Source organism: Protopterus annectens, chromosome 13.part0 (genome assembly GCF_019279795.1).
Source record: "Protopterus annectens isolate FY-2018-M chromosome 13.part0, PAN1.0, whole genome shotgun sequence".
Taxonomy (NCBI): domain Eukaryota; kingdom Metazoa; phylum Chordata; order Ceratodontiformes; family Protopteridae; genus Protopterus; species Protopterus annectens.
The window spans coordinates 752,333,878-752,346,361 of record NC_056747.1 but is presented as its reverse complement, the minus strand read 5'-3'; the positions used below and the strand labels follow the sequence as shown (position 1 = coordinate 752,346,361).

Below are 12,484 nucleotides of genomic sequence, written 5' to 3'. Positions count from 1 at the left end.
TGCCTCCTTTTGAGCCAGCCGCTACAGCTGATATAAAGTTTTTATCTTGGAAAACAGCTCTGCTCCTAGCAATAACCTCTGCAAGACGAGTCTCAGAGCTACAGGCACTCATAGCTGTGGAACCTTTTATCATTTTTTATCCAGACAGGCTTTCTCTGAGGACAAACCCAACATTTATGCCTAAGGTAGTGTCCAGTGTGGCCCTTAACCAAACTATTCATCTGCCTACTTTTTATCCAAACCCACAGAATAAGGGGGAGAGAATTTTGCATTCTTTGAACATACACAGACAGCTACGCTTCTACTTGGACAGAACCAAAGCTTTCAGAAAGACAGAGCAATTACAAGTGGCATATGCTGCAGGATCACAAGGAAAGGCTATCTCAAAGCAGACTATTTCAAAGTGGATAGGCCACTGCATTCGTTTTTGCTATTCACAACATGGCAAGCCAGTGCCTAACGGCATTAGGCCACATTCAACCAGAGCAGCAGCCACTTCAGCAGCCTTCCTCAGGGGAGTACCAACCAAAGACATTCTAGAGGCTGCTAACTGGAGTTCAGTGCACACCTTTACAAAGCACCATCATTTACTACTCTACTCTAAATCCAGGGCAGGCTTTGCCACTGCAGTTCTGCAGGGCCTCATAGCCGCTCCTAATGCTTTTTAGCTCCAGCCTCCCAACCATAGCTTTGGGATTTAACTAAAGTGTAATGACTGCAACAGTGAAACACGAAGAACATAGTACAGTTGTGTACACTTACCATAAATGTAGATGTTCGAGTGTATTCACTGTTGCAGTCTTGGTTACCCACCCACCATCCACCATCTCTTTGCTGCAACTTATCTGCACTTCTCTAATCTATACAACCTACGTGGTGTATTTGCTTGTAGATGAAGGTATTTTACATTTTGGTGCATGCATGCATGTTTTATTGGCATTTTTCTAGCCTACCCTTTTGGGGGCACCTGACATCTGGGGCAAGAAAAACTGAAGAAAATGGCGTCTGCTGCATCTTTTATACCCCTGGCACACTGACGTCAGGGAAGAGGTGACAGCAACTGACGCCGGACCTAGACTTTGGAATTCAGGCCGACTGAGGGTAGCCTGCCAGCAGAATAACCCAAGTGTAATGACTGCAACAGTGAATACACTAACATCTGCATTTATGGTAAGTGTACACAACTGTACTTTCCTTCTGACTACCAGGATTTACCCTCATCTACTTATGAGGATTCTGATGCAGAGGATTCCATTCCTTCTGCTTCCCCTGCAGAAGATTTTTCTTTTGGTGAAACCTTGCAAACCCTTAGGGAGCATTCCCGCTGGGAAAGCCAGGACTATTCTTAGTCCAAAAAGAGACTTGGGAAATTTTTAAACCTCCCTCAACACAGGCCTCTGGCTATCCCACCTGTTCTGGAGATTGTAGATGGTTTTCTTGGAATCTAACCTTACCCCGGACATTTTGCCTGCACCTCCCAGGAAACCTGACCGGTACTACAAAGTACCTGACTCTCATAAATTCCTTTTCAAGAATCCTACTGCAGATCCAGAGACCATTTCCCAAGGACCAAAAGGCATTAAGGCTACTACTGCCAAAACTCCTACCCCTTCTGATAGAGATTTTAGACAGATGGGGTAAGAAGGTATATACTTCTGCTATTTTGGCCATTAGGGCTTTAAATTGCTAGTTTCATATGCTAAAGTATCAGCAGCATATTGTGGGATTAATTAAGCAGAAAATGATGTTGATTCCTGACTGTGCTGAACACACAAATTTACAAGCATTCTGCTGACCAAGTAGGTAAACATACTTTGCAATGTGATTTTGATGCTTTAGAAGCATCTTGCAGGGCTGCTGTCACTGGGTCTGTACTTAGAAGGCATGCTTGGCTTAAGGAGCAAAACTTGCCAGATCATGTTAAAGCTAAATTACTGAATGCACCCTTAAACCAAGAACTCCTTTTTGGCAACAAAGCAGAAGTCGTCCTCAAAAGGATGAAGGAAAAAGCTAAATCTATGCAAACTCTTAAAGATTTCTTACAAGTACAGCCACCTAGATTCAGTAGGCATTGGCCTTCAAAGAACTGGTCCTTTTCAGTCCCTTCCAGGCCTTCTCAAGCAAAACCCAGGAGCAGAAGACCACCAAGATTTCAGTCTCAGGCTATGCACAGATCTAAGCAGTGGAGGGGTCCCCCACTTGCTAAGCATGGAGTAGTAAGCCACCCCCCTGTGGAAAAATTGCACAATTACTTATCCTTAACTCTACCAAGCCTTGCTCAACTACTTGCTCCCTTAGGAGGAAAGCTCGCCGTGCATGCAAAAAACTGGGAACTCATTACCCAAGACAAATGGGTTTTAAACATAGTTTCCCTAGGATACAGATTCCACTTCCACTCACTCCCAACCCCAAGTGGATGGCCAGACCTCCCCCCAAACCAGTGGGTGGAGGCCCCCAAAAAAGTGCTGTCTGTCCTCAGTATCAGGGCTATTCAACTTGTCCCAGCATAGCAAAGGGGACAAGGTTTTTATTCAAGACTGTACCTGGTTCCCAGAAAAGGAAAACTTCTGGCGTCCTATCCTGGACCTTTCTATTCTCAACACCTTTCTGGTGGTTCCAAAATTCAAAATGCTAACTCAACAGCTTCTTTCTATGCTAGACAAGGATGCCTGGCTAGCAACTCTAGATTTAAAAGAAGCTTACATGGACATCCCAGTAAGGGAATCCTGCAGAAAATACCTATGCTTCAGGGCAGGCTCCATGCACTATCAGTTCTCTGCACTTCCCTTTGGCTTATCTACTGCATCCAGGGTATTCACAAAGTGCCTAGCTCCAGCCGTTGCATTTTGCAGGCAGAGAAATATTCAGATTTACCCATACTCGGACGATTGCCTGAATGAGGCAGAGTCTCAGGACTTGCTATTACAACACCTGGCATTTGGGAAGAGACTTCTAACTTCACTGGGGTACACAATCAACAAGAAGAAATTGCACCTATTACCCTGCCAACAGATTGTATTCCTGGGAGGAAGGTTGAACACAACTTCCCAGATGGCATTCCTCACTCTAGAGAAACAAGTTCATTTGACAACCTACTTCAAACTGCTGGCCACAAAAACCCAGCTATCTGCAAGGAAAATCCTGCAAGCCATGGGGTTCATAGCCTCTTGCATTCTGTTAATTCCATATGCAAGACTGCATATGAGGAAACTTCAAAGGTATCTAAAAAATCTATGGTGTCAACATTCTCGGGACATGGAAACAGTAATTCGTATCATCCCTTGTCTAAGGGCAGAGGCCTGCTACCACAACAAAGGACTCCCTTTCACTCTACCCCCTGCCGCCACAGCCCTAACAACAGATGCATCAGACTATGCATGGGGGGCTCACATGGCAGGGCAGTGCATTCAGGGCAAATAGAACCCAAAACAGATGCATCTGCATATCAATCAGAAAGAAATGTTAGCTGTACAGAATGATCTGACAGCCTTCAAAGACATTATTCTACCAGGACAACTATTGGCAAAGACAGACAACACCACAGTTATGTGGTGCATAACAAGCAGGGGGGAACCCATTCCTACCCACTCTGCAGACTAGCCATGGCTCTGTGGAACACAGCCTTGAGGTACCAAGTGAACCTACAAGCTCAATTCCTGCCAGGCAAACTAAATTCACTGGCAGAAGACTTAAGCGGAAATCTCATGGACCCACACAAATGGAAACTGGAGCCCAAAATATTCAAGCTCTTGAGGAACAAATGGAGGACACTAGCGGTAGATCTGTTTGTCTCCCCTCAGAACTACCAATTGAACAGGTTCTGCACCAGAACTCCCCGCAATCCAGCTTGGAAAGTGGATGCCCTATCCATTACCTGGGAATGCCTCTCAGTTTATGCCTTTCCCCCTCTGCCTCTCCTCTCGAAGGTTCTGCTAAAGATCAAACAGGACAAGCCAAGGACAGTACTGATTGCACCAGACTGGCCACGCCAGCAGTGGTACCCCCCCCTTTGCGCATTCTGACAGTGCTGCTACCTTGGTACCTGCTTCATACCCCACTCCCTGTTGTCCCAGCAGGTGGATCAGATTCTGCACCCTCCGCTTCAAACCCTAAACCTTGCAGACTCGCTAATTCCCTGAGCTCACCTCCAGCAACCCTCAGTAAGCAGGTGCTGGGTGTCATTCTTGAGGCAAGGAGGCCTAGTACTAGAAATTCATATTCAGAAAAGTGGAAAAGATATTGTTCCTGGAGCCAGGCTCAGGGGATGGGCACAGTGGTGCCCAGCTTACCTCATATTCTAGATTATTTAACAGAAATGCTCCACAAGGGCCTATTTTTCTCTTCAATTAAAATTCCTGCCTCTGCCATATCAGCACATTATAATACTGAGCCACCCTTGTTCTCGCATCCCCTGCTAAAACAATTCCTTAGAGGGGCCAAAACTTTAAGGATACCCCCCCCTCCCAGGAGAGGTCCCTCTCCAGCCTGAGACCTTAACTTTGTATTGGAAAAACACCCCCCACCCCACCCCTTTGAACCAGCCGCTACAACAGAGTTGAAATTCCTTTCTTGGAAAACAGCTTTACTTCTAGCCATCACTTAATCAAGAAGAGTGTCTGAACTGCAGGCTCTCATGGCAGTGGAACCCTTCATTAGCTTCCATGTGGACAGGGGTTCCCTCAGGACTAATCCATCCTTTATGCCCAAGGTGGTGTCCAGTGTGGCTCTAAACCAGTCCATTCATTTGCCTACATTTTCCCTAATCCTTAGAATAAAGGAGAAAGGATACTGCATTTTCTAGACGTGCACAGCTTAGATTCTATTTGGACAGGACTAAGCCTCTCAGAAAATTTGACCAGCTGCTACTTAGTTTTGCTGCAGGGGCAGAGGGGGGAAGGCCATTTCAAAGCAAAGCATTTCCAAATGGATAGAACATTGCATCCATTTCTGCTACAAACAACATGGAAAACCTACCCCACAAGGGGATAAGAACACATTCTAACAGGGCTGCATCTACCTTCACTGCATTTCTCAGAGGAGTCCCTACCAGGGACATCCTGGAAACTGCAACCTAGAGCTCGTGTCCATACCTTCACCAAGTATTGCCACCTGCCTATCTTTTCTAAATCCAGAGCTGGCTTTGCCACAGCTACCTGCAGGCAGATAACCCAAATGTGATGACTGCAACAGTGAATACACTCTAACATCTACATTTATGGTAAGTGTACACAACTGTACATTTTAAATGTTTATGTAACATATTGAAGTGACTCTGGATGAGAGGGAGGTCTTATTAGTAGCTGTCTACATTAGTATGTCTTTCTACCAGTGTTACTGCATACTAACTTGTTTATTTTTCTTTCAGAAATGGAATCTGTTTGGAACTTGCAAAAGCAAGGTAAGACATAAAAATACTACTGGTTATTCCTGTAACATTAGAATTTCTTTTGTGAAATACCACTCCTGTTAAACAAGATAGAAAAAAGTACTATTGCTTTGCATGACATAATGCTTAAGTTTTTATAGGATATTATTTGCATGTTTATCAGGCAGTGGTTGATATGAAATAATCCCGTTTATTCAAGGAAGGCAACCACATTAATGCCCCCCCTCCAAGGCTTCACTGTTCAGTAATTCGGCCATTGACCATAGTAGTTGGACTTTGGTAGAGCTATTTTTGGAGGAGTTTGTTCAAAGCAGTCATACGTCTATACTTCTGGCAAGTGTTGTAGCTTGTGTCTTCAGTAGACCATGAACTGACTCTGTATCTTAGTTGGTTTTGTAGTATATGTCCATATAGGAAACATTTATATGGCTGAGGAGGAGCACAGTAGCGCAGAGGATAGTATTGTTACCTCACAACAAGAGGCTCCCTGGTTTACTTCTTGGCTGGGGTGCCTTCTGTGTGGAGTCTGCATGTCCTCCCTGTGTTTTTGTGTGGGTTTTCTCTGTTGCTCCAGTTTCCTCTTACATTCTAAAGACAAGCAGTAGGTGGATTGGCCATAGATGTGGGTGTGTGTGCGAGTGTGGTGTGGAAGAAGTACCGCTGCAGGGCTAGCCACCCGGCAGTGTAAGCCTTGGTCTAGATGATTGCCACTGTGAAAGTAACAGCCTAGCACCATCTGCAAATATAGGAAAACAGGATTGTGGATGTATGGATGGAATACTTTAAGGCTTAGCAGGCAGCACAAGCTCTGCTTGGTAAGATTTAACTTTTCCAGGCTACATTTGCATTTCCTCACTGGTATCTACATCTCTGTCCTCCATTTCTTCATGCCTGTGAATGCATTCAGTTGGATTCTAATAGTTTCAGGCTGCTTTTCTTAAGGCATGCAAAATGTTCCTTTTAGCTGTCTGTTTGTGTATTGGGAGCACAGGGTGGTGACCCTTTTCACCACTTTTTGCCGAGAAAGTTCAGTATATTATGTATAAGCTGATAACGATGGCAGTTTACTAATTTTATGTCATGACGAGTGTTGAATGTGTGAGAAGTTATTGCATGCTGATAAAGTACCCTGTTCTGTGAGACTGCAGATGTTCTTCGTGTTTCACTGTTGCAGTCATCACACATGGTAGCCCTCAGTCAGCCCAAATACTAGAGTCTTAGTATTTGTGCGTCAGATGCTTTCGCTTCTTCCAGGTCGTCAGGGTTATAAAAACAGGCAACCAACGCCATTACATCAGTCTTTCTTGCCGAGGAGGAGCCCGAAGCAGATGTTCTTCGTGTTTCACTGTTGCAGTCATCACATTTGGGTTATCTGCTTGCAGTAGCCCTCATTCGGCCTGGTTATCAAAGTCTTGGGTCCAGCGTCTGTTGCCTTCTCATCTTCCGTGATGTCAGGTAGTCAGGGGTATAAAGCATGCAGCCGACGCCATTACATCAGTCTTTCTTGCCGTGCAGTGCCCGAAGCAGAAGCAGTTTGCAAGTGCCTGTCGGCCGACTCCTGCAATTTTCGTTTTCGAGTTTCAGAACCAAAGTCTTCAACTAGAAGCTAAGTACCCCGTTGGGGAAACTTTTTCTTGCTCTAAACCAATGTCAGTAAAAGTAAATAATTGCATTATTTGTAGAAAGCAAATACCTCATAAAGATTTTCATTCGTACTGTATTCTTTGCCTAGGCCCTGACCACGACGTACCTCGCTGTCAGTTTTGTGCCTATTTAAACCACGAACTGTCCGTCGTCTGTATATTTTTGCTGCTAAATATTTTGGTACTTTGTTCAATTATCCTGATATGTCTTCGGTAAGCCATCCCAATTATCCTGATATGTCTTCGGTAAGCCATCCGACTACCAACATCCTGAAAAAACGCAAAGATAAAGACAGCGACAGGCCGTCTAGGTCCAAAGCTGCCAACGACGCTTCTCCTAAGCCAGTCGCCAGTTCGCTGGTACTCAGTGAGGCGCTTTCGCAGCCCCTGATACCTGCTACTTCAGATTCGCAGGCCTCTACTGAGACCCATTCGGAGTTCGGTATGCCGCGAGGTGCTTCAACTGTGGAACCTGTGGATGTCTCTACCTTGGATGGGTCCAGAGGCGCTGTGCAGGCACCGGCCTCTGAGGGTGTATTCAGGCCTACTGACTTGCGTATTAAACTGACGCCATCTTCTTCTTCAAGGCCTAAAACTCGAACCATGCCTAGAAAACTGATGCCCAGACCACATGGTCAGGCCTCTATGCCTAAAAAACAAATCAGCATGGCTGAAGACCTTATTACTTTAATCAAGGGAAGTCAGCCTTCCCCCGCTAAGAGACCTAGGACTAAGTTTGCTTATGATACTTCTGACCAGGATTCTGACTTTGTTTCCTCTTATGACCAGGATTTACCCTTATGTACTTATGAGGATTCTGACGCTGAGGACTCTATTTCCTCTGCTTCCCCCCCAGAGGATTTCTCTTTTGGTGAAACCTTGCATACTCTCAGGGAGCATTTTCGTTGGGAAAGTCAGGATTTCTCTGATTCTAAAGAGGCTTAGGGATTTCTTACTCCTGCCCCAGCACAGGCCTTTAGCCATACCTCCTGTACTAGACATTGTTGTTGATGCCTTTTCGGAATCCAGCTTGGCCCTTGATTCCCAGAAAACCTGATAGATATTACAGGGTTCCTGACTCTCACAAGTTCCTTTTTAAAAGTCCTAGTGCGGATCCTGAGACCATTTCCCAGGGACCATAGGGCATTAAAGTTACTACTGCCAAAAATCCTACCCCTTCTGATAGGGATTCCAGGGCGCTGGATAGATGGCGTAAGAAGGTTTACACTTCCGCAACCTTGGCCATCAGGGCCTTAAACTGCCAGTTTCATATGTTTAAGTATCAGCTGCGTATCATTGGATTGCTTAAACAGAAAATTATGTTGAGCCCTGATTGTGCTGAAAATAAGGATTTGCAGGATTTACTGCAGTCAGCTGAACAAGTTGGAACGCATACTTTGCAATGTGGTTTTGATTCACTAGAGGCATTTTGCAGGGCTGCTGTGACTGGTTTTGCACTTAGAAGGCATGCTTGGCTTAAGGAGCAATCCTTGCCAGATCATGTTAAAGCGAAATTACCAGATGCTCTCTTAAATCGGGACCGCCTGTTTGGCAACAAGGCATAAGAAGTTCTTAAAAAGTTGGAGAAAAAAGCTAAGTCTATGCAAACTGTTAAAGATTTTTTACAAGTACAACCTCCAAGGTTTAGTAGGCATTGGCCTTCCAAGAATTGGTCCTTTCCTGCCTCTTCCAGACCTTCTCAATCCAAACCAGATCCAGCAGAGCTCCCATGCTTCAGTCCCAGGGTACGCACAGGACTAAGCAGTGGGGAGCCTCCCCTTCCAAATCTGGGAGTAATAAAACTCTCTCCATGGTAAACTGTCTCAATGACTTCTTTTTAAAACTTCCAAGCACTTCTCAACCGATTTCCCCCTTGGGGGTAAAGATTGCTCTTCATGCAAAGAACTGGCAACTCATTACCCAGGACAAATGGGATGTCCTTCAAGGATGCATCTGCAGTCCTTACATATGGGTTATCCTGCCTCAGGCAGCCCTTCGGTCGGCCGGATTCCAAAGTCTGGGTCCGGCGTTGGCTGATGTCGCCCTCTCCCCGACGTCAGAGCGCCTGGGATATAAAAGCGTCAGCCGACGCCATCTTCCTCAGTCTTTCTTGCCGCGTGGTGCCCGAAGCAGAAGCAGTTCGTAAGTGCCGGTCGGCCAGCTCCTGTAACTTCAGCTACCGAAGACTTCAAAAGCTAAGTACCCCGTTGGGGACTCTTTCTTGCCTCAGCCGATGTCAGATCAAACGCTTAAAGTTAATAATTGCTTAACTTGTGGGAAACAAATACCTCATAAGGATTTCCATTCTTACTGCCTCCCCTGCCTAGGCCCAGACCATGACGTCTCGGCCTGTACAGCCTGTGCCTCCTTCAACCGACGCACTCTTAGGCGTCGGGCAGAGTTTGCAGAGGAATTTTTTGGGGCTAGTTACTGTTACAATATGCCGTCGGAGACTCCAACTTCTCATTTAACCAAAAAACGGAAGGACAAGGACTGACACACGCGGACCGTGGTTTCGGCTGAAACCACGCCTAGGCCTACCGCGAGTGTCTCGGTCTCGGCTGAAACAGAGTCCTTGGTACTTCCGACCGTCGAAACCGCACAACCGACAACCTCGGCCCCGGAGGCCTCTGCTGAGTCGGTTATAGAATTTCCCTCTGAAACCGGTGTTCCGGAAACATCCGACACCATTTCCCTAGACAAAACTACGCCAGCACGTGGAGCAGCCAGGCCTCCTGCATCCATGTCCATAAAGGCATTCACTAGGGCTAAAGCTGCTAAACAGCCAAAATCTCTGCCTCCCAAGGTTATTCCTCAGGGATCCACTACAGGTTCACAGATTTTAAGTTTAGCTGAGGACCTTATTACCTTAATTAGGGGCTCTCAGCCACATCCGGACAGGGGCTCTCAACCTCCTCTAGACAAAAGGCCCAGGGTTGAGCCCACTGATCCCCAGTCCTCTGATGAGGCCTCAGACGGCTCTGCTCTTTCAGACTACCAGGAGGAGGCCTTTACGGCTCTGAGGATTCTGATGCAGAGGAATCTATTCCCTCTGCCTCCCCTCCTGAAGAGCTGTCCTTTGGGGAGACCCTTCACTCCATGTGAGAGCATTTCAAATGGCAGGGCCAGGAATTCTCTGATTCCAGGAAGAGATTAAGGACTTTTTTGCATTTACCTCAGCATAGACCTTTGGCTATTCCTCCTGTTTTGAATGTCATTGATGATGTGTACTCTGAGTCTAGCATTACCCCTGACTCCCTTCCTCCTGCTCCTGTCAAACCCGATAGGTACTACAGGGTCCCGGACTCGCATCATTTCCTTTACAAGGCCCACTCTGCTGACCCTGAAACTATTTCCCAGGGCCCTAAAGGGTTTGCATCTGCCACTACTAAAAATCCACTCCCCTCTGAAAGGAAGTCCAGGGCTTTAGAGAAATGGGGTAAAAAAGTGTATACTTCTTCCACTCTTTTCTATGAGGGCATTAAATTGTCAATTCTATATGATACAGTACCAAGAGTATTTGTTAGATGAATTGCATAAAAAACTGTCTTCACCTGAACCCCTAGATCGCAAGTCACTTCAGGATCTGGTACACAACTCCCAACAGGTTAGCAACCATTTCTTGCAGTGTGGTTATGATGCATTGGAAGCTTCATGTAGGTCAGCAATGACAGGTGCAGTCATACGTAGGCATGCTTGGCTGAAGGAACAAACTCTGCCAGGTCATGTTAAAGCAAAGCTTCTGGATGCGCCACTGGAAAAGCAAAAGTTATTTGGCTCCACTGCTCAGGAGGTCTTAAAGAAATTTGAGGAAAAGGCTAAATCTGTACAGACAGTCAAAGATTTTCTCCAGGTCCAACCACCAAGATTCAGCAGAAATTGGCCCTCTAAGAATTGGTCCTTTCCAGACACAGAGAGATTTCAAAGAGGCAAGAACAGGCGTGCCAGAGGTAGTGGGCAAGCTAGAGGCTCCTACAGAGGACGTCAATGGCAGCCTCCTAACCAGAGAGGTAGTGCAGGACCTACAACTGCTCCACAAGGACAGACTCAATGACTTTACCTTGACCCCGCCAACCAGGGCTCAATTGGAAGCACCTTTGGCACAGTATTACAAGGGACAAATGGACACTGCAAATAATAGACAAAGGATACAGGTTCCATTTTCATGCATTACCAAAAAGAAAAAAGCATGCTAAACCTGCCACTGAATCAAAGGGCAGAGGCTTTAAAACAAATTTCCAACCTATTGCAAATGAAAGCTATAGAAAAGGTTCCTCTCACAGAACAAGGCCAAGGATTTTATTCCAGACTATTCCTTGTCCCAAGAAAAGAAAAACAATGGAGGCCTATTCTCGACTTGTCTGCACTGAATACTTATCTCATTGTGCCAAAATTCAAAATGCTGACCCTACAGCAACTCCTTCCCATGCTGGGCAAGGGGTCTTGGCTGGTAACTCTAGACCTCAAGGAGGCATACCTGCATGTCCCTATCAGACAAAGTTGCAGAAGACACCTCAGATTTCTTGCAGGTTCAGAGCATTATCAATTCTCAGCATTGCCCTTTGGCTTATCTACTGCGCCCAGAGTATTCACAAAATGCCTGGCATCAGTAATTGCACACTGCAGACTTCAGGGGATTCAAATATACCCATATCTGGATGACTGCCTTATACAAGCGGACAGCCAACAAACTTTGGTAAAACACTTAAATTATACCATCCGCCTACTTCAGGCTTTGGGATATACAGTCAACATTCACAAATCAAGACTTGTTCCATCCCAAAGGATAATTTTTCTGGGTGTGAAACTAGATACAACCACCCAAATGTTTTTTCTCACAGAAGAAAAACAAAGACAACTACCGGATTATTTCGAAAATCTGACAAAACAAACTCAGCTGACTGCAAGGACAGTCCTACAGGCCCTGGGTTACATGGCATCTTGCATTCTTCTGATTCCACAAGCAAGGCTACATATGAGGAAACTACAATGGTACCTAAGGAGTTTATGGTGCCAGCACAGTCACAGCCTAGAAGCTTTGATACCACTCATTCCATGCCTTCAAAAGGAATTTCTGTGGTGGGCTCAAGCAAGCCAGTCAAACAGGGGTCTGCCCTTCAGCAAACCAATAATCAGCCAAACCATTATAACGGACGCTTCAGACCATGGATAAGAGCACACATGGAGGGCAGATGCATCCAAGGACTATGGTCACAGAAAGAATTGCGCATGCACATAAACCAGAAGGAAATGCTGGCGGCGATACATGCAATCGAGGCCTTCAAACATTTTCTGCATCAAGGACACCTGCTAATAAGGACAGACAATACCACAGTTATGTGGTACATAAACAAGCAAGGAGGTACCCATTCCTACCCTCTTTGCAGGCTGGCAATGAATCTTTGGGAACTTTCCCTAAAACTCAATATAGAGCTGCAATCCCAGTTTGTGCCAG

At 45.7% G+C, this 12,484-nt stretch overlaps 1 protein-coding gene across 2 annotated transcripts in view; it reads left to right on the top strand.

The window, feature by feature from the left end:
* Positions 1-12,484, top strand: part of NUFIP2 (nuclear FMR1 interacting protein 2) — a 952,263-nt gene that overhangs the window by 183,544 nt on the left and 756,235 nt on the right. For both annotated transcript variants that reach the window (XM_044054448.1, XM_044054447.1), the window contains exon 3: positions 5,366-5,398. In XM_044054448.1, coding sequence (XP_043910383.1) covers positions 5,366-5,398 — 33 coding nt within the window. The remainder of the gene's footprint in view (positions 1-5,365; positions 5,399-12,484) is intronic.